The 21007-nt window shown below is 44.1% G+C and overlaps 1 protein-coding gene across 1 annotated transcript; it reads right to left on the reverse strand.

Moving 5' to 3' along the window:
- Positions 1-125: 125 nt before the first annotated feature.
- On the reverse strand, positions 126-15296 carry LOC307229092 (26S proteasome non-ATPase regulatory subunit 4). Its single transcript, XM_079998969.1, has 10 exons — positions 15247-15296; positions 14029-14169; positions 8458-8572; positions 8293-8379; positions 5572-5640; positions 4778-4993; positions 2944-3052; positions 2722-2853; positions 776-828; positions 126-683 (listed from the first exon to the last, which is right to left on the reverse strand). Exons 1-10 carry the CDS (start codon positions 15270-15272, stop codon positions 513-515), a joined length of 1119 nt encoding a protein of 372 aa, XP_079855095.1. The 5' UTR covers positions 15273-15296; the 3' UTR covers positions 126-512.
- Positions 15297-21007: the final 5711 nt, after the last annotated feature.

A 21007-nucleotide genomic window follows, 5' to 3' on the forward strand; every position in this document is an offset into this window, starting at 1 on the left:
TAGTTAAAGGTACTTTATTAATACAAGAGACAACAAACCATCCCTTTAAACTATATCCGCTGACCGACCCTCGTTTCGGGATCCGTATTCCGATGTGGAACAAACGACGCGACGCCATGTTTTCCACACATTTTTTTCTTTTATTGCAAAAGGAAAACAAAGACGACACGACAGAGGAACGGCGAACCCATCTCCACCTTAGAAACGGCGTTCCGGTCAGATAGAGGGTCAAAGGTCAGCACGGAGTTCATGGAGTCCAGTAAAAAGCAAAAGGCAGTTTCTACGTCTATACGCTGTGTTGCGCCGCACAACGACAAACACAAACGGGATCCACTCATTGGTTCGTATCTTAACATTCTACTCAATAATACAATGTAGTTCCACACGTTTAAATCACTTGGATTGGTCAGAATGTGTTCAACGTGTGGGCGCGGCCGTGCAGGGTCAATTGGGTCACGTAACGTCAGTCTTATCGTTTTCTATTGTTCGTGTCATCCTCCTCCTCCTCCTCCTCATTTCTTCTTCTCCTCGTCCTTCTTTCCGTCCGTTTTGCCGCCCGTCTGTGAGGCCAGGGAGCCCATTGCGTTGCGGATGGCCTCGTTGTTGGGGTCGACGCCCGGCAGGTTCTCCAGGACGCTCTGGAGGAACTCCGGATCCTGCATCACGTCGTAGTCATCCTCCTCCTGAAAGAAAACAAACATCCAGAGGAGACAGAGTTAATGTACGATTCACAGGGCGTAAAACGGCTTTTTTTTTTAAACACTGCCCCACCCACCTTGGCAGATTCTGCCGTGTCCATGGGGGCTCCTGTGTCCATGTCTCCATACTCTGAATCACAGAAAACAAAACTTTATTATTTCTCTCTCTCTCACTATACTAACTTGTAGCACTATACTAACTTGTATAACTGTTCTATATAGTAACACTTCACTAACTAGTATAACTGTCCTAAATAGTAACACTATACTAACTAGTATAACTGTTCTAAATAGTAAAAATATACTAACTAGTATAACTATTCTAAGTAGAAACACAATACTAACTAGTATACAGTGGTACCTTGACTTACGAGTTTAATTTGTTCCGTGACAGAGCTCGCAATTCAATCTGCTCGTATAGCAAATCAGTTTTCCCTATTGAAATTAATTGAAATGACAATCCTTTCCAGCCCGCAGAAAAACACCCCTATTTTTTTTTTGTTACGTGTTTCAAATAAGAAAAATGTATTTATAAATAAATATTGTATAAGAACCATAGTAAAACACAATAAAATAATGTGTAGATCTCTCTTCTCTTCTGCCTTCTCGCAGATGATAACCTCCGTCACGCTATCTCCTGCGAGCTGCTTCTCCATCAACCACACCAACAGCAGATTCTCCATCTTTTCATGGACAGTGGTCCGCAGCTTAGACATTATTTTAACGCCCTTGGCTGGCGTAATACCCTTTATTGTCTCCTTCTGCTTCAGTATGGTACATATGGTAGAAGTACTACGCTCGTACTGCCTCGCCAATTCCATCACACGCACACCTCGCTCATGTTTTCCTATTATTTTGCGCTTTAAGTCAATGGATATCATCCGCTTCTTCTTCTCAGCACTTTTTTTTTTTTCAGACCCATGGTTCGGAAAAAAAAATTGGCAAAATAACTGCACAAAAAGCACAAATTGCAAGCACAAAACACAAAAGCGATGCTTCCACGCTCAGGTAACTACGTGAAGTGAAGGAGTGAGACGCTGGATGCATTCGCTCGCCACGCCCACCAGCGGCGGCGTACCTGAGTTACCTCCTCATAACTCAAATTTTTGCTCGCACGCAATACAAAAAACTGACGGAACGACGGCTCGTAACTCGGAAAACTCGTATGTTAGTGCACTCGTTACTCAAGGTACCTCTGTAACTCTTCTAAATAGTAACACTATACTCACTAGTATAACGTTCTAAATAGTAACACCATACTAATTAGTTTGATCATTATAAATAGTAGCACTATACTAACTAGTATAACCGTTCTAAATAGTAGCACTAGACTAAATAGTACAACTGTTCTAGTAGTAACACCATACTAACTATTATTACCATTCTAAATAGCAGCACTATACTAATTAGTATAACCATTATAGATAGTAACACCATACGAACTAGTATAACCATTCTAAATAGTAACACTTTACCAACTAGTATAACCGTTATAGATAATAACACTATTCAAACTAGTATAACTGCTCTAAATAGTATAACTGTTCTAAATAGTAGCACTATACTAACTGGTAGTAATATACTAACCAGTAGCTCTATTTTAAATAGTATCACTATTCTAAAGAGTAGCACTATGCTAACTAGTAGTAGTGTGCCCTATGTAGGCGGATGGCAGTTACTTTAAAGTAAGTCCAGGTAGCAGCAGCAGAGTAGTAATGTGCGGTTGTAAACAGCTGTATATTAAGTGTAGATCATATGATAGCAGCAGTACCAATAATTACAAGTTCTAAGTATGGTTGATTAAATAAATCCTGAAGTGCCCTTAGTACTTTCATATCTTATCATGTAAATAATATTTTTTATCATGACTTATAAAAGGTGGTATAATGTACCATGTCTATCTCAACACAGAAAAGGGGGAAGGGGACGGATGGTTCCAGTTTTGACACGACCAATGAACAGAGACGGCAAATTAAAAACAGATAAATAATCTAAATAGAAATAAAAAGCAGCGGTGGTCCACCTCCTCCTGCGAGGGACATCTGCATGGCGTAGGCGATCTGCTCATCCTCCGTCATGCTGCTGAAGTCGGGCAGCACGGCGACGCCCGTCTCCGGCTGAGACACCGACATCTTGAGCAAGGCCTCCTCCGACTCTGAAAACAAAACGCAATCCAAAGATAGAGCAGAGGTCGTTTTTTTTCTTTCCATTTTGGAGTTTGCGCAGCGTCCTAGCTGAGCCTCACCATCGGCGGTGGGTGTGGGCACACCGGCCTCGGCTGCAGAGGCAGCAGCTGCTCGACGGGCCTCCTCCTCCTGCCGCTGCCGCTGCTCCTCCATGGACACTCTGAGAGCCTACCACGACGACAGAGACCATGTGTGTTTACTATGTTAAAATGTATGAGCATGGCCAAAGGTTATCATTAGGTTTATTGTAAATTACCCACATTTATACAGTTTATTGTTAATTTTATTTAATTAGTTGTTACTAATTGCTATTTTTTAATGTTAATTTTCTAGGTCATTTCTGTAGTTTTTCTAGTTACTTTTTTGGTTGTATTAAATGTTTATCATGGTGAATCGTGGCAAAGGCCAATGTGTTTACTTTGTTAAAATGAGAAAATAAAGTTCTCCTCTCCCTCCCTCTCACTCATCTACCCCCCATATTCTCTCTCTCCCACCTCCCAAATTGGACAACTTCCAGAATGTGAATTTGTTGATAGTGATGTATATGTTTACTTTACATTTTTGATGTTTATTGCCAACATTTTGTTTGCTGTTTAAGTTTTATGTTTATTTTCTATTGTTTGTTTTTTTAACTTATATTCAATGTTTATCATTTGGGTTATTGTACATTATCAAAATGTTTACTGTTCATCATTTATCTTTAGCACCTGTTCATTGTCCTATTCATTATTTTTCTTTTTTTACAGGTTTATGCAAAGGTATCCCTTAGTTTGTGTATATGAACAAACACTGTTTATCTTTTAGGTCAATATATTGTGTTTTTGTTACTTCTTGGGTTATATCTATTGTCTATCATTAGGTTTATTGTACATTACCTAATTCATTACGTTCATTGTTTCTTTAGGTTCATTTCAAATTTTATTTCATTAGTTATTGTTAATTTCTTTAGTATTATTGTCCATGTTAATGTATCCATCTTCTAGTTTCAATCATATTTATTGTTTATCCCCTAGTTAAAGGAGCAATAGAAAACTTTTTTGCTTTACTTATCATTACGATGTTAATGTTGATTGCACAGCGTAATTGGAATAGAATAATGACACAATAGTTGTTTAGATTGGTTCCCTATAAGCCTTGATATCACTACGCATTCCAAAGGCCACTAGGTATGAACTCTCAGGAAAATGATAGATTTATGGCAGTGGGTCACAGGAAGTGCATCAACCAATGCACAACCATTAGAGGAAATGACAGATGGTGGCGCAATCTACTCCAGGTAGAACATAAAACCCTTGATTATAAAAACGAGTCATTGAAATCGGTTGAGAAACGTTAACGTTATAGTGCTTTCCCAATTACTTGTGTTTGTTTAGAGGATGACAGAGATGGTGACGTATCGCAGCCATGAGCCGAAGCAGTCAATGCGGGGTCTACGTATATATCAATGTCTATTTTCGCGCAACCAAAAGAAATAAGATTCAACTAAAATTGTGACAATTTCAATTGACCTCCTGGGTAAACATGCTTCTTCTCTCTCATTTGCAAAGTGGTTTTGATCATTTACATGGAGCTACCCCGTTATCTTTGCGACAGCAGCGCAAAAGTTATTTATTGCCCCTTTAACCAACCCCTAACGCAATATTGATTAATTCAGTTTTATTGTATTGCTTTATTATTTATGGTCTATTTTTTGATGAGCAAAAATTAAGACCACACCTTGAATATACCCCTCAAGTTAGTGGCAAGCTGAATCCAATAAAAATAAATAAATAAATAAAATAAAACTGACTGGTTGGTTCTTATTAGTTTAACCAGATCAACCGACATCCATTGATCCATCCCACCCACTTTGTTTTTTTTTTTTTTTTTTGCTTTTTTTAATCTGCATCGTACCAGGGCCAGCTCTGGGTCGGCGCTGGGATCCACGCCAAACTCAAAGTCACTCGCACCCAGACCCATCATGGAGCCTCCCTCTCCGGCGAGAATGGGAGAGGAGAGCAGCGCGTCGGCGAGGCTCGGCCCTGGAGGAACGGTGACCAAATGGGAGCCTGTTCCCTCCTTCCCGTTTAGAGTGTTGATGAAGGAAGTCAGCTTCTCCGTGTTCAACTCCTTACGACATGAGGAGGGGGAGGAGAAGGAGACAGATAGTGATGGAGGGAAATAAAAATACTGGTTAATTTAGATTATTAAAGGAATACTTTATTCATCACCGGTGGGATATTACAGCGTCTGAGAAGATTGCCTCAAATAGGCAATAATAATAAGCCGATGGGATAAAAAAAATAAATACAAATAAAATCCCCCACAATATATGGACTACAATAAAACTTGACAGTTAACTGTATGCAATAAAGAAATATTGCAACATAAACATATTTATCCACGATGACATGACAGAAATACAAATCTCAAACAGAAAAAAAACAGGAAAAATTGGTCATATACAATAACTAATGAAAAAACTCTGACAGTGAAGCAGAAAGAAAACAAAAAAACAAAACAGGGTAATATACAATAAACTGAATGTTTAACATTAAATATTAGCCAAATAATCAGACAAAAAAACCCTCAAGAAAAATAAATAAAAATGTCAACAGTAAATAAATAAAAAGATTTTAACACACATAAACACCATGCTTGCATTTACTTTTTGGGGAAGGGGGTACAATGCATTCAAATTTTCTCACCTCCTCGCCAAAGTTGATTATGTCCACGTTAACCTTCTCCTTTTTCAAGCGCTTGGCCAGTTTGACAAGCTGCACGGGTTGCCAGGTTGGAACAGAGCAATGGAGATTGATGGAAGAAAGAGGAAGACAGACAGATAATGAAGGAGAAGGTAAATTACCTGATTGAGGGAAAATGATGGAAATAAGACATTTTGCTCGGGTAGAAAATACATTTAATTTCAGTATAGCAACATTTCCAGCAACTTTGAGCATAGTATGTAGCATATAACCTAACACTTTATCAATCCTTGGCGAGAAAGTCCAAATTGAAAAATGTGTATAGCCATACTGTATAAGAATTTCCATCCATAGTCGGGTGAGATATCAGAGTAGTGAGAATAATGTGGGATTATAATAACAGTAATCCAGTAACAATAATTTGTGCATATTTGGCAGTTCTTGACTACTTTGTATTCTATTAGATTTTATTATAAGATTTTTTTGTCAAGACTTGTTTTTTTAATGCTGATCTGTAGAAACGCACCATCCCTCACCATGACAAATTCCTTGTGCATGTAGATGCCCGTGGCGGAATAAGTAAATTCGGATTCTGATATAACAATAATAAGAGAATTAATGGTAGTAATAATAACTACAATAATAAATATAGCTGGAGGCAGCAATACACAAGGCCTATTATTGATACCAACAACAAATTTTCGAGTTCCTATGAAACGTCGCATCAGTTTATGCTGTCACTCATCTTCACATCAGCATTGCACATCAGAGTTTCGAATGAAAGCAGCATCGACTCATGAGATGACGAGGTGACTCCAGTTTTCCGAGTCCAGGTGACACGCAGAATTACTGCTACAAAGATACACGGAGTGTTGACTTTATCCTAAAAATTAGAAGATGGCCATCTACTACCAGTAGTACACAGAGTCCTGCCTCACGGTGTCTCTGTGGAAGGAAATCACTCCATGTGGAAGTTCCCAACAACACGCCTCCATTCAAACGGACTAAACACTGCATGTTCCTAAGGGACATTTCCTTAACTTTTTAACTTTCGAGACTAAAATAAAACAAACGCGATTCAGACCTGTTACTCTGGAGCTGCAAACAGACTCCATGTGTGAGGACACAAACAGAAAATGTTTTGGACTGTTTTTGATTCCTTCAGTTTGCGTGTTAGGACTTGCTCCAATGCCGAAGGAGGTACACATCACCAAGTTAGATGGAACAGACTGCGTTCATTTTTACAAAAAGGGCAAAACAATAAAATATCAAACGAAATATCCCGCCGACGTCAAACAGGCATGACGACACACACACACACACACACACACACACACACACACACACACACACACACACACACACACACACACACACACACACACACACACACACACACACACACACACACACACACACACACACACACACACACACACACACACCATTTATAGCGAATTGGATGTCATCGTCACAAAGCGTCTTACTCCACAAACTTATCTCGCTCCCTAACAGCTAGCTCCCGGAAGTTTAACAACCTTGGCATGTGGGTGATGCTACTTCAGTTCATCGGTTTTCACTGATTCCTTCTTTGTATGTGGGTTGAAACTTGAACCATGTGATGTCTGAGACGTCCAGGTTCTAATGAGATCTCAGCCGTGTCCGTAGCTGCAGTGGCCGTCCTGTTCCAACACTTTTCGATCGAAAAGTACCAAGGAGAATAATTATAATAATAATTATCCGAACAATAACAATAGGAGGGACCCCTAATAATAATAATAATAATAATAATAATAATAATAATAATAATAATAATAATAATAGTAGTGGCACTAATGATAACAGTATAAGTATATCCGCAAAGAAAAATACTTGAACTGAGGGGGGAGCTAAAGGGAATGTTCAAAGTTGTGGAGAGGATTCTGTAGAAAGTATAGTCCCTTTCCAACTTGCACTGAAAAACATAAATCTACTGGCAATGTTCCCTATTGACTTAATGTGGGAACAGGAGCCGGTTTCAATGTTCAGTAAAAGTCGTTCCGTAAATTTCCCCACTCTCGATCTTGTATCATTTCCGGGAAAATGCCGGTACGGAATAAGGAAGTGTGTGGGAATGAAAGAAGTAAAAATTTCGGGAAAAGCACGTAAAGTAGGGGTGGAGAGCAATCTGAATATCGGCAAAGCACAAATAGTGGGTTTTTCCGAGTATTTATTTCATATAAATATTTTTAAAATAATTTCTTTACAAGGGAAAAAAAAAAAACAACATTCGGAAAAATGGCGAGTCAGATCTGAACTGTGGCACTCGGCTGCAAAGAAGAGAAACTGAAACACGTCCAGTTTGGTATTCTTCTTGCTAAAAATGCAGCTCGGATCCTAGTGTTAGGGATGGGCTGCTGTGAAGGGACATAGGGCACAAGCACTTCGCTTGCCCGTCGGCTGCACGGAGGCACAGAGCCGGAAAGGGAGTGAGTGGACAGGGAGAGGTAGAACGGGTGGAGAATGCCCCTTCTCAGGAGGCAGAGAGTGTAGGACAGGTTAAAAATGATCACACTGATTTAATAACATTGGGTTAGGGTTATTGTGTCCGGGGATGGGGGACCTGTCCCAGCTATGTTAGTGGAGGAAACAGAGTCTGCCCAGGAGGGGTTGGGAGACGGAGCTGGAAACTGAAGCGCTGGTCTCACTGTTATGGATTCCATGTGGGAAAGGGGCTTTACTCACGTCTTTCTCGTTGTCCTCGACAGGGCTTCCGACGAAGGCGATGATTCTCATCTTGTGGTTTTTTCCCTGTCTGTGTTTTAGGGCCAGCTGCAAAAAATAAAAACACACGTCAACCAAAGCCCCAAAGCAAATAGTTATCCAACAAAGCAGGTATATATTCCTCACGTGGGCCACTCTGATTCCCGTGCAGAAGCAGATGTTTCCTCGGGGCTGGACAGCGTGGAGTTTGGACAGGATGCGACCGGTGTCCGGGGTCAATGTGGTCAGGACCTCACAGTTACTGCAGAAAAAACAGAGGAAAGCGATTAGATAGATAGACAGATAGTGAGACAGACTTGTTTGTTTAGTTCAGGATTTGTTACAAAGCCATATTTACTTTTATTGGCGGTGATTACGGTAATGAGCTCAGTACCACTGTGATGTCACGTGACTGCGGTATCCCTAATCAAAGTCTACAGCGCTCACAGTTCCTGTGGGCAGTGTAAACTGTGAACATGATTTCTCCACCATGAACAGGGTACCAGGCTATAACTCACAACACATGATTGATTTGATAGCAATCTATCCTTAAATGTAACAATTTACTAAATAAAGACAAATCTTCTCTTTTGGTAGGTGAAAACAGACCAGACCTCAGGAATGAGGAGAGCACTTTGGGTCCTGCATGAAGATTTCAATAAATGGATCTCCTGTGACAAAATTTCCATATCCTGACCCCATGGTAAATTTTCTCCAAGCCAAAGAAGATAAAGTGCTGCAATGAATCATGCACACTGTGTTGATGATGTGCTAATGTTTTGAAATAGTCATTGGTTACACAGCTTATTTTTATGCAATAAATGCAACTTGTTAAGTCACCGTCTCCTTGTGATCACTTTGTTTTAAGCCTCAAATACACTGCGCAAATATAAATCCTAGATTGCCTGCTGCACCATCTGATTGAAGCCAACCACGCCAATATGCCAACCCGCGTGCCTCGTCTGTTTAGGGCTTTTTCGGAGCATCCCACCAGGCCTAAAAAAAAACAAGTTCTAGGGAAAACAGTGCCATCAAACACTATCATCAAACTGCCGTGTCATAGAAGCTCACATCAAAAATAGGCAATAAAAATAATAATAATAAATAAAGCTGCAGGCAGCAATATCAGTTTAGCGTGTTTGGTACGTATTTCAGTTTTCCCAGTTCTCTAAAACTACGTCTTCTTCTTTCGGCTGCTCCCCTTAGTGGTTGCCACAGCAGATCATCTGCCTCCAATACCTTCTGTTCTGCGCATCTTCCTCCCTTACACCAACCGCCTGCATGTCCTCCCTCACCACATCCATAAACCTCCTCTTTGGCCTTCCTCTTTTCCTCTGGCCTGGCAGCTCCATCCTCAGCATCCTTCTCCCAATGTAACTCTCATCTCCCCCACACACGTGTCCAAACCCTCTCAATCTGGCCTCTCACTTTTTCACTAAACTGTCCAACCTGAGCTGTCCCTCAAATGTACTCATTCTTATTTCTGTCCATCCTTGTCTCCCCCATTGAAAATCTGAACATCCTCAACTCTGCCACCTCCAGTTCAGCCACCTGCCTTTTTGTCAGTGCCACCGCCTCTAAACCGTACAACATAGCTGGTCTCACTACCGTCCTGTAGAGCCTCCCCTTCACTCTTGCTGGAACCCTTCTGTCACAGATCACTCCGGACACTCTTCTCCACCCACTCCACCCTGCCTGTACTCTCTTCTTCACCTCTCTCCCACACTCTCCGCTGCTTTGGATGGTCAAACCCAAGTACTTGAACTCATCCGCCTTCTCCACCTCCACTCCTTGCATTCTCAGCTTTTTGCCGCCCTCCCTCCCATTCAGGCACATGTATTGTGTCTTACTCCTGCTGACTTTCATTCCTCTTCTCTCTCATGCATGCCTCCACTTCGCCAGGCTCTCCTCACCTGCTTCCTACTCTCACTACAGATCACATCATCCGTGAACATCATAGTCCATGGAGACTCCTGCCTGATTGAATCTGTGAACCTGTCCATCACCATCGCAAACAGGAAAGGGCTGAGGTTCCCGGTTCTCTGAAACACAGCTCGATTTGAGTTTATGTTGAACGCTGCATCAGCTCACCCACCCGGTCTGTCGTCTCATGTAGCAACCACTATGCGGTCGACACAGCGCAAAACAAAAAGCTGTTTATGGTTGCCTGTAAACCAGAACTTCTTATTGTTATAACTCATCGTGTTGTCTGTGGAAATAGAGTTGCACTCACAGTGACAGACAGGTGCCCGTTTGGTGCCGTGTGGAGCAACAATGACAGAGTGACGTAATGACGCGGTGAAGTCTTTCTGTAATTATTTATAGTTTTCTGGGCCCTTGTTTTCCGATGCACTCTGAGTCAATGAAACACATCTTGGACTCCTCCAGTTGGTATGTTACAACTTTCTCAAATCCCACAAATTAAGAAGGCGCACAACAAACAGAATGCCATCATTTAGAAAAAGAGCAAAAGAGATCAAATATCAAGCGAAAAGCCCCGCCAACATCAGGCAGGTAGGACTATCTATACATTGTCACAATTTCTGTTTAATTTTATTTACTTTGGTCGCGCATTCATAGACATACAGTATATACATAGACACCACATTGACTGCCTTCTCCGTTTCCGGTGAGTGCTACCACTTCCGGTTCCGGTGAGAGCTACCACTTCCGGTTCCGGTGACTTCTTTGTGTGTGTGTTGCTGTTGTCTTTTTTGCTGTTGTTTTTTTGTTGCTGTTGCTGGAGTTGATGTTGCTGCTGCTGTTTTTGTTTTGTGGCTGCTGCTGCTATTTCTGTTGCTGTTGTTGTAGTTTCTGTTGTGATAGAGAGGATTATAAGAAGGGTGTGTTTTCAGAGAGATAGCCAAAAGGATCTCCCTCCCGAGGTCAGAATGAAAAACTTGACCCGTAATTTAGGGACGCTAATTAAAGGACCGTGACTGGATTAAGATGAGACGGTGCACACAGTTTAAATTTCCGTTTCTGGTGAGGGCTACCACTTCCGGTTCCGGTGACTTCTTTGTGTGTGTGTTGCTGTTGTCTTTTTTGCTGTTGTTTTTTTGTTGCTGTTGCTGGAGTTGATGTTGCTGCTGCTGTTTTTGTTTTGTGGCTGCTGCTGCTATTTCTGTTGCTGTTGTTGTAGTTTCTGTTGTGATAGAGAGGATTATAAGAAGGGTGTGTTTTCAGAGAGATAGCCAAAAGGATCTCCCTCCCGAGGTCAGAATGAAAAACTTGACCCGTAATTTAGGGACGCTAATTAAAGGACCGTGACTGGATTAAGATGAGACGGTGCACACAGTTTAAATTTCCGTTTCTGGTGAGGGCTACCGCTTCCGGTTCCGGTGACGTCTTTGCTCTGCGTTACTTTGTTGAGATGAGATGGTACACACTGTTGACTCAATACAGATGAGGAGATTTCTGGTTACGGTGAGAGCAACTACTTCTGGTTCCAGTGATGTCCTCGCTTGTGCGCTGTTGCTGCTGCTGTTTTCTGTTGCTGCTATTGTTTCTGCGGTACTGTTGTTGCTGCTGCTAACCTTATACCTAAACTTGACCATCCACCATGACTGGATTTGGATGAGATGGTACACACAGTTGAAATCTCAGTGTCTGGTACGGGCTGCACTTCCGGTTCCGGTGACGTCTTCTGTCTGCGTTGCTTCCCTGAGAACTGTTGACTCAATACAGATGAGATTTCTGGTTCCGGTGAGAGCTACCACTTCCGGTGACATCTTCGCTTGTGCGCTGTTGCTGCTGCTGTTTTTGCTGCTGCTATTGTTGCTGCTGGTACAGTAGCCGCTAGTGTTGTTATTGCTGCTGGTGGTGGTGTTGGTGCTGCTAACCTTATACCTTAACTGGTGTTGTCGTTGCCGCTGCTAACCTTATACCTAAACTTAACCATCTGACCTTATTCCTTGACCTAATCATCTCGAACATTATACCTAAACATAACAATCTCCAACCTTATACCCTAATTTAAATATCTCTAACTTTGTACCTCAACTCAACATCTCTAACCTGAGTGACTTTTCCGGTTCCGGTGAGAGCTACCACTTCCGGTTCCAGTGAGGTCTTTGCGCGTGCGTTGCTGTTGTTGCTCCTGCTTTGGTTTTGCTGTTGTTGCTGCTGGTGTTGATATTGCTGCTATTTCTGTTGCTGTGGTTGTTTCTGTTGTGATATTACAGTTAGAGGATCATAAGAAGGGTGTGTTTTCGGAGAGAGAGAGTCAAAAGGATCTCCCTCCTGAAGTCTGATTGAAAACTTGACCCGTAACTTAGGGTCGCTAATTAAAGGACCGTGACTGGATTAAGATGAGATGGTGCACACAGTTTAAATTTCCGTTTCCGGTGAGGGCAACCACTTCCAGTTCTGGTGAGGTCTTTGCTGTGCTTTACTTCGTTGAGATGAGATGGTACACACTGTTGACTCAATACAGACGAGAAGATTTCTGGTTCTGGTGAGAGCTACCACTTCCGGTCCCGGTGACGACTTTGCTTGTGCGCTGTTGCCGTTTTTGTTGCTGCTGTTGTCTGCTGCTGGTATTGTCACTGCTGGTGTTGTCGTTGCTGCTGCTGCCGGTGATGTTGTTGGTGCCGCTAACCTTATACCTTAACTGGTGTTGTCGTCGCTGCTGCTAACCTTGTACCTAAACTTGACTCTCGCTTGCCTTGTACCTAAACTTATCGTAGCCTTATATCTCAACTTAAGCATCTCTAACCTGAGTGACCTTTCCAGTTCCGGTGAAAGCTACCACTTCCTGTTCCGGTGAAGTCTTTGCGTGTACGTTGCTGCTGTTGTTGTTGCTGCTGCTGGCGTCGATGTTGCTGCTGCCGTTGTTGTTGTTTCTGTGGTTGTTGTTGTTGTTGTTGCTGCTGCTGCTGTTGTTGGTTTGTTGTTACTGTGGCTGCCACTGTGGTTGGAGTTGCTTTTATTGTTGTTTTTGCTGTTGTTTCAGGGGCATTCTTTTGTAATGATCGGCTGATAACTACGTTCTCTCTTTCTTTTTCGTAATTCTTTGTAAAGCGCATTGTGTTGCCCTGGTATGAAATGCGCTCTATAAATAAAGTGTGACTTGACTTGCTTCGGCTCGTAGCTGTGATACGTTAACGTCGCCACCATATTGGAGCTGCAAGACTGGCCTGTTAACAAACAAGTCAACTCTGGAGCTGTGTTTTTTCTGGATAAAAAGCACTATAACATTTACATTTCTCAACTGATTTCAATTAGTTATTTTTATATTCAAGGGTTTATAATCTTCCTGGAGTAGATTGCTCCACCGTCTGCCTTTTCTGCTAATGGTTGCACATTGGTTGACCCATGTCCTGTGATGCACTGCCATAAATCTAGCCTTTTCCCAGGAGTTCGTACCCGGTCTAGCAATCTCTAGCAATCTGAGCCACACTGTGCAATCAACATTAGCCTCATAATGACAAGTAAAAGCAAAAAAAGTTGTGTATTGCTCCTTTAAATATAAATCTCCAATGGTCGATGCATGCTTCGATTGTTTCCATCATCTCATGTAAGTCGCTTTGGACAAAAGCGTCTGCTAAATGAATGAATGTAAAAACAACTAAGATTAAATAAAACTAAATCAGTAAACAAAAAAATATATATTCAAATCAAGCAATGTTGTCTCAACAGCACGCTACCATTTCACAAAAATGCGACTCAAAACCATTATAGTGATCCGTTAGAGTGGAATATTCCCAGTTTTCTTACTTTGCCATTGTGATGAGGCCCACGTTGTTCTCGGGGTTGCTGCGTGTTTTGGAGTGGCAGACGATGTTGACAGCATCCTGCTGGGCCTGTAGTCTGGTGGGCAGAAAATCTCCATTTCTCATGTACTCGCTGTTGTCCACACTGGAAATAAAGAAACAAGACCTGAACGGTTCTGAAATAGCACATAGCCTATTAGTGACAAACTAAGAAATAATTTCTTGTTCCTCTGAGAGCTATAACATATGCACTCATGACAGACAGATACAGACATATACACAGAGCTCACATCAAAACCATAGGGAAAATAATGATCAAGTAATAAGAACAAAAATAGAAAATATTCTATACAATAAAGTTAAAATATAACAAAAATGGAAAAAAAAAAACTGGCAACATACAATAAAGGTAAAAAAAACAGAAAAGCTGGCTATACAGATTAAGGCTTAAATAAAACTAAAACAGACTGGCAATATAGAATAAAGCTGAAATATAATAAAACATATACATACAAAAACATCTGGTAATATACATGAAACCTTAAAATAAACGTAAAACTATGAATGAGGCACCATATGATCAGGCCATGAGGCACAAACCAAAAAAAAAAAAAGTAATAATTGTAATTACAAAAAAATAAAAATAAAATTGGCGATGTACGATAAACCTAAGGGAAAAACATAGGGACATTGAGGAAATTAAGGTGACAATTGTCCTCGGGTAACGCTCATGATATCTACAACAAGGAATAAAAAATAAAAATGTGATATATATAGGATCTCATACGTTGACGGTAGGACGGACAGCAGTTTTAACAATTGAAGGAGCAGAGTAGTTCCCAGCGTTTCTAATGCTGCAGCTAACGTCGGCTAGCGGTGATGCAGAGCCAGCTAGAGAGACTGCGGCCGAGACAATCCATTAGAAACAGTGTCAACTCATTATTTCAACTTGATTCCACTTGATTTGGCGACAAAACTCTGGGAGACGGCGCCACCGATGCGACAAAACCCGATGAGAACGAGTTGGAATGACTCAGCTAGGGCGCCGATGCTAAGGTTAGCTTAGCAAGCTTAACGACCTTTTTTTAACGGCTTCGCTTTAAAAACACATTTTTCGGAATGACACTGCGAAGCAGCCGTGTTCCATTCAGGGCTTCCACAAAGCGGCTCCACGAACATTAACTATGGTCGGACTGTTGTTCTTATTTGGTGTCGCTCTTACCAGACCATAGTACTTTCCAGCCCCATTTTGAAAACTTCTTGTTGCTCTGCCGTAAGCTGGCCGCCTATTGGCTGAGAGCAGGCGGAGGCTCAAACAAAGAGGGATCTGATTGTTGGGACGTCAGGCCTGTCATGTCGTCACATGCACGTTAAATACGACCCCGTGAACATTAAGCAGACTGTGGAAAAGAAGAATGAAATATTATAATGAGTTATTATTTAATTAGGAAACATTCCATTCTGATACGTATTGAACATATGGATATGGTATGTGTTTTATTCTTGTACATTAATAGATTTACTTCATTATTATTTCTTCAATTGTAAAAAAATACTGGTTATCGGTACGGTATACATTATATTGTTACACACTGCTACACACTGTATATGCACATATTTTATTTATTGTCAATAACACACTTTTTTGAATCAATTACTAAGTATACACACACACATATATGTATAAACGTACACATACACAAACACACATTGATATGATACACACACATATACATATGTGTATATCCATATACATATGTTCTTCTTTCGGGGCGCTCCCGTTTGGGGTCACCACAGCGGATCATCTGCCTCCAATACCTTCTGTTCTGCACATCTTCCTCCCTTACACCAACCGCCTGCATGTCCTCCCTCACCACATCCATAAACCTCCTCTTTGGACTTCCTCTTTTCCTCTAACCTGGCAGCTCCATCCTCAGCATCCTTCTCCCAATGTAACTCTCATCTCTCCTACACACGTGTCCAAACCATCTCAATCTGGCCTCTCTCATCTTTTCCCCAAACTGTCCAACCTGAGCTGTCCCTCTAATCTACTCATTCTTAATCCGGTCCATCCTCATCACTCCCAATGAAAGTCTCAACATCCTCAACTCTGCCACCTCCAGTTCAGCCACCTGCCTTTGTGTCAGTGCCACCGCCTCTAAACCGTACAACATAGCTGGTCTCACTACCGTCCTGTAGAGCCTCCCCTTCACTCTTGCTGGAACCCTTCTGTCACAGATCACTCCGGACACTCTTCTCCACGCACTCCACCTTGCCTGTACTCTCTTCTTCACCTCTCTCCCACACTCTCCACTGCTTTGGATGGTCAACCCCAAGAACTTGAACTCATCCGCCTTCTCCAACTCCACTCCTTGCATTCTCAGCTTTTCGCTGCCCTCCCTCCCATTCAGGCACATGTATTCTGCTTTACTCCTGCTGACTTTCATTCCTCTTCTCTCTCATGCATGCCTCCACTTCTCCAGGCTCTCCTCACCTGCTTCCTACTCTCGCTACAGATCACATCATCCCTGAACATCATAGTCCACGGAGACTCCTGGCTGATTTCATCTGTGAACCTGTCCATCACCATTGCAAACAACAAAGGGCTCAGAGCTGATCCTTGATGCAATCCCCCCTCCACTTTGAATGCCTTCGTCACGCCTACTGCACACCTTACTACTGTCTGACTGCCCTCATACATATCCTGTACCACTCTTATCTACTTCTCTGCACCCCCGACTTCCTCATGCAATACCACACTTCCTCTCTCGGCACCCTATCATATGCTTTCTCTAAATCCACAAAGATGCAGTGCAACTCCCTCTGGCCTTCCCTGTACTTTTCCATTAGCATTCTTAAAGCAAACATTGCATATGTCGTCCTTTTTTCTGGCATGAAACCATATTGCTGCTCGCTGATCCCCACCTCTTGTCAGGGTTCGCCTGGGGCCCACCGGCATCGGCCACTAGATGCCGCCAGTACTGCCTTTTCAGGGTTGCTCTGCTTCACCTATTTCTGTTCCTGATTACCCTGCCTCATTAGGTGATGTTTCACCTGTGTCTGGTTTGGTCGTCCCTATTTAGACCCTGTCGTTTGTGTCCTCAGGCGCTCAGTCTTGAGTTTGTCCAACCTCATGACAATGCGCTTGTTCCAAGCGCCCGAGATGTCGTATTGTTTTTGCCCAGTTTTTGTACTTGTTTTGAGTAAACCTCTATTTTTGCCACCTCGCCTCTGCCTTGTTCTCTGCACCTGGGCTCACTCAGCATACCTCCTAACAGCAAGACTGAGCCACAACATGGACCCAGCAGAGAGCCAGCCTCCAGAGGTGGAGAGCCTGCGGGTGGCCTTGACGAACCAGGGGGCTGCGATTGGCCGCCATGAGCAGGTTCTCCAACAGGTCCTGGACAACCTGCAGTCGCTCGCCCAGGCCGTCCAGCAGAGCCAGACACAGGCTCCACCTATGGCCCCTGCGCCAGCGCTGCCTCCCATGGACCCGCATCCTCCAGATCACCGCAAACCACGACTGCCGGCGCCAGAGAGGTACGACGGTAACCCAGGGGGTTGTCGTGGTTTTCTGACACAATGCTCCCTGGCTTTCGAGCTCCAGCCGTCACAGTTCCCCACCCAGCGCTCACAGGTGGCATACGTGGTCACGCTACTCACCGGCAAAGCACTCTCCTGGGCCACAGCCATCTGGAATCGGCAAACCCCGGCCTGCTCCAGCTACCAGGCTTTTGCCGGGGAGATGCGCCGAGTGTTTGACCACTCAGTCAGTGGGAGGGAGGCGTCGACACGGCTACTCCGGCTCCGCCAGGGGGGACAGAGCGTAGCGGACTACGCCATCGCATTCCGCACCCTCGCCGTGGCGTCCGGATGGAACAGCGAGGCACTCATCGCGGCCTTCCAGGAGGGTCTCAATGAGGGTGTCAAGGACGAGCTGGCATCCCGGGAGGCGCAGGAGGACCTGGACACGCTCATCGATACAGCGATTCGGGTGGACAACCGCCTCCGGGAGAGACAAGGGGAACGCATTTTTCCCCGCTTCACCAAGACCAGCGCGCAGAGCGGCTCTGGGGACGAGGCCTCCCGAGCATCCCCTGGCTATCCCGAGCCCGCCTCCAGCATCAAGGGAGGAGCCGATGCAAGTAGGCAGCACACGGCTCTCTCGGTCCAAACGTGACCAGCGGATGAGAGAGCGCTGCTGCTTGTACTGTGGAATCCCGGGGCATTTCCGTTCTTCCTGCCCTGAGCTCTCGGGAAAAGCCAACTCTCGTCCAGGGTAGGGAGAACTGCGACGAGGCCAACCTTCTCTCCCGAGCTCGAGGCGACCGGGGTCCGGCTGGCTGCCTCCCTCGCCTGGGGAGATCAACATCACTCCCTCCAAGCTATGGTGGATTCCGGCGATGTAGGGCTAGCAAAAGCCCTAAAGCTCCCTCTGGCACCTCTGGAGCATCCTCTCACGGTGACAGCCCTGGATGGAAGACCACTGGGGTCCGGTAGCGTGTGCCATCTCACCGCCCCCCTTTGGCTGTCACTGGAGGGAAAACATTCAGAGCTAATCCAGCTCCACCTCATCCACTCTCCTGAATTTCCACTGGTCGTGCGCTACCCATGGCTGGCCCGTCACAACCCACATCTGGCCTGGGCCTCCGGGCGTCTCACTGACCGGGGTCCGGGCCAGAGGGTCTGGCTGTCCACCAGGGACCTTCCATTACGGGTGGAGTCACGCCAGCTCGCGCCACGGTATGTTGGGCCCTTCAAGATCGTGCGGCGGGTCAATCCTGCCGCATACCGTCCTCTGCTCCCCAGGTCCATGAGGATAAACCCCACCTTCCACGTGTCGCGTGTCGCCGGTGGTCACCAGCACCTTGGCGCCCACCACGAGGCCTCCTCCGGCGCCTCGCATCATCGACGGTCAGCCCGCCTACACGGTCCGCCGACTCCTGGACTCCCGCCGGGTCCGCGGGGCCCTGCAATACCTGGTGGACTGGGAGGGTTACGGGCCGGAGGAGCACTCCTGGGTTCCGGCCCGGGATATCCTGGACCCCTCTCTGATACAGGATTTCCGCCGTCGCCGCCCGACACTCCCTGGAGGAACGTCGGGAGCCGTTCCTAGACGGGGGGGTCCTGTCAGGGTTCGCCCGGGGCCACTAGATGCCGCCAGTACTGCCTTTTCAGGGTTGCTCTGCTTCACCTATTTCTGTTCCTGATTACCCTGCCTCATTAGGTGATATGTTTCACCTGTGTCTCGTTTGGTTGTCCCTATTTAGACCCTGTCGTTTGTGTCCTGGGCGCTCAGTCTTGAGTTTGTCTAACCTCATGACAACGCTCTTGTTCCAAGCTCCCGAGACTTCTTATTTGTTTTTGCCCAGTTTTTGTACTTGTTTTGAGTAAACCTCTATTTTTGCCACCTCGCCTCTGCCTTGTTCTCTGCACCTGGGTTCACTCAGCATACCTCCTAACACCTCTCCTCTTAACCTAGCCTCCACTACCCTTTCCCATAGCTTCATGCTGTGGCTGATCAACTTTATTCGTCTGTAGTTACTACAGCTCTGTACATCTCCCTTATTCTTTAAAGATGGGTTAATCCAGTCATTGTGCCCCTGCATGAACAACACAGGCCTAATTTCATCTTCATGGACGACAATGCTCCAGCTCATCGAGGTGGCATCATTAGGGAACGGCTGCTGGAGACTGGGGTACCTCAAATGGAGTGGCCTACACTTTCTCCAGGCCTGAATCCCATTGAAAACCTATGGGATCAGCTGAGTCGCCGTGTAGAGGCTCGTCACTCTGTACCCCAGAACCTCAATGACCTGAGGGCCGCCCTTCAAGAAGAGTGGGGTGCCAGGCCTCAGCAGACAATAAGTCGACTTGTGAATAGCATGAGACGTCGTTGTCAAGCTGTAATTGATGCTCAAGGCCACATGACAAGTTATTGAGACATGGACATTTTTTGTTGTGGTATACCCACCGCTGTTGTTGGCATTTGTTTAAATAAATTGTTTGAGATGAGGAAATCACCATTGCACACTTCTACTTAAATGCCCTACTTTCATGATATATCACTGTAGCGTGAACTTTTTACATTTTCCATAAATTTCACCCAAAAGCCAAATATCCCTAACTTTTTGTGAGTAGTGTATGTCTCTGATCCCTTTGCCAACATGCCCACTGAGATCTGCTCCAACGACCACTCTCCCTTGGGGACACTCTCCACCACTACATCCAACTCACTAAAGAATTCTTCTTTCTCTTCCATCTCACACCCTGCTTGGGGAGCATATGCACTGACCACATTCATTATCACCCCATCAATTTCCAGCTTCATGCTCATCACTCTTTCCGACACTCTCGTCACCTCCAAAACACTCTTGACATTCTTCCTTCAAGACTATGCCTACCCCATTTCTCCTGCCATCCACTCCATGTTAGAGACATCCATGTACATATAAAATAAATAAATTGATTAAAAATATAAATAATAATAATAAAATTAAAGAGAATAAAATATAATTTAACTTAGTGAAAGGTAAAGCTTAAAAGATAGATAAGATATGAAAGGGAAGAAGTGCTTCCTCTCAAAATGTTCAATATACATATTTCATAAGGCTACGCATATATTTCTTTCCTTGACAAAGTCGAGAAAAAAGATGATCATTGCTTTTCTTACATATGTTTAGGGTAAACTAATAATCATATTACAAAATGTGTTTCCATGTGGTATGTGGTATGGTATGATATGGTGTGGTCTAAGCAGCCACACATGAATTGGATCTAGGTAGTTTGGCCTGGGATCGGGGTGGCTGTTTGCCTGTTGCTTGTCAGAGCAATCAACGATCAACAGGCAAATCACCCATCTCACACACACAGGAGAGCCTCTGTCATGACAAGTTTCCATCTGTTCCCGGCTTGGTACATATTTCTTCAATAAACTGGCGTGTTTGTAACATCTCTGCCTGTGTGACTGTGTCAGAGGGCCC

The sequence above is a fragment of the Zeus faber genome (genome assembly GCF_960531495.2).
Source record: "Zeus faber genome assembly, chromosome: 1".
Lineage (NCBI taxonomy): Eukaryota > Metazoa > Chordata > Actinopteri > Zeiformes > Zeidae > Zeus > Zeus faber.

Bases quoted from the DNA above. Each gene is read 5' to 3' on its own strand.
- LOC307229092 (XM_079998969.1), bottom strand. From the start codon at position 15,272: ATGGGGCTGGAAAGTACTATGGTCTG. The intron at 8,380-8,457 runs GTGAGGAATATA...TATTTTTTGCAG, and splicing joins CGGGAATCAGAGTGGCCCAC to CTGGCCCTAAAACACAGACA. The intron at 684-775 runs GTGGGTGGGGCA...GTTTTCTTTCAG, and splicing joins ACACGGCAGAATCTGCCAAG to GAGGAGGATGACTACGACGT.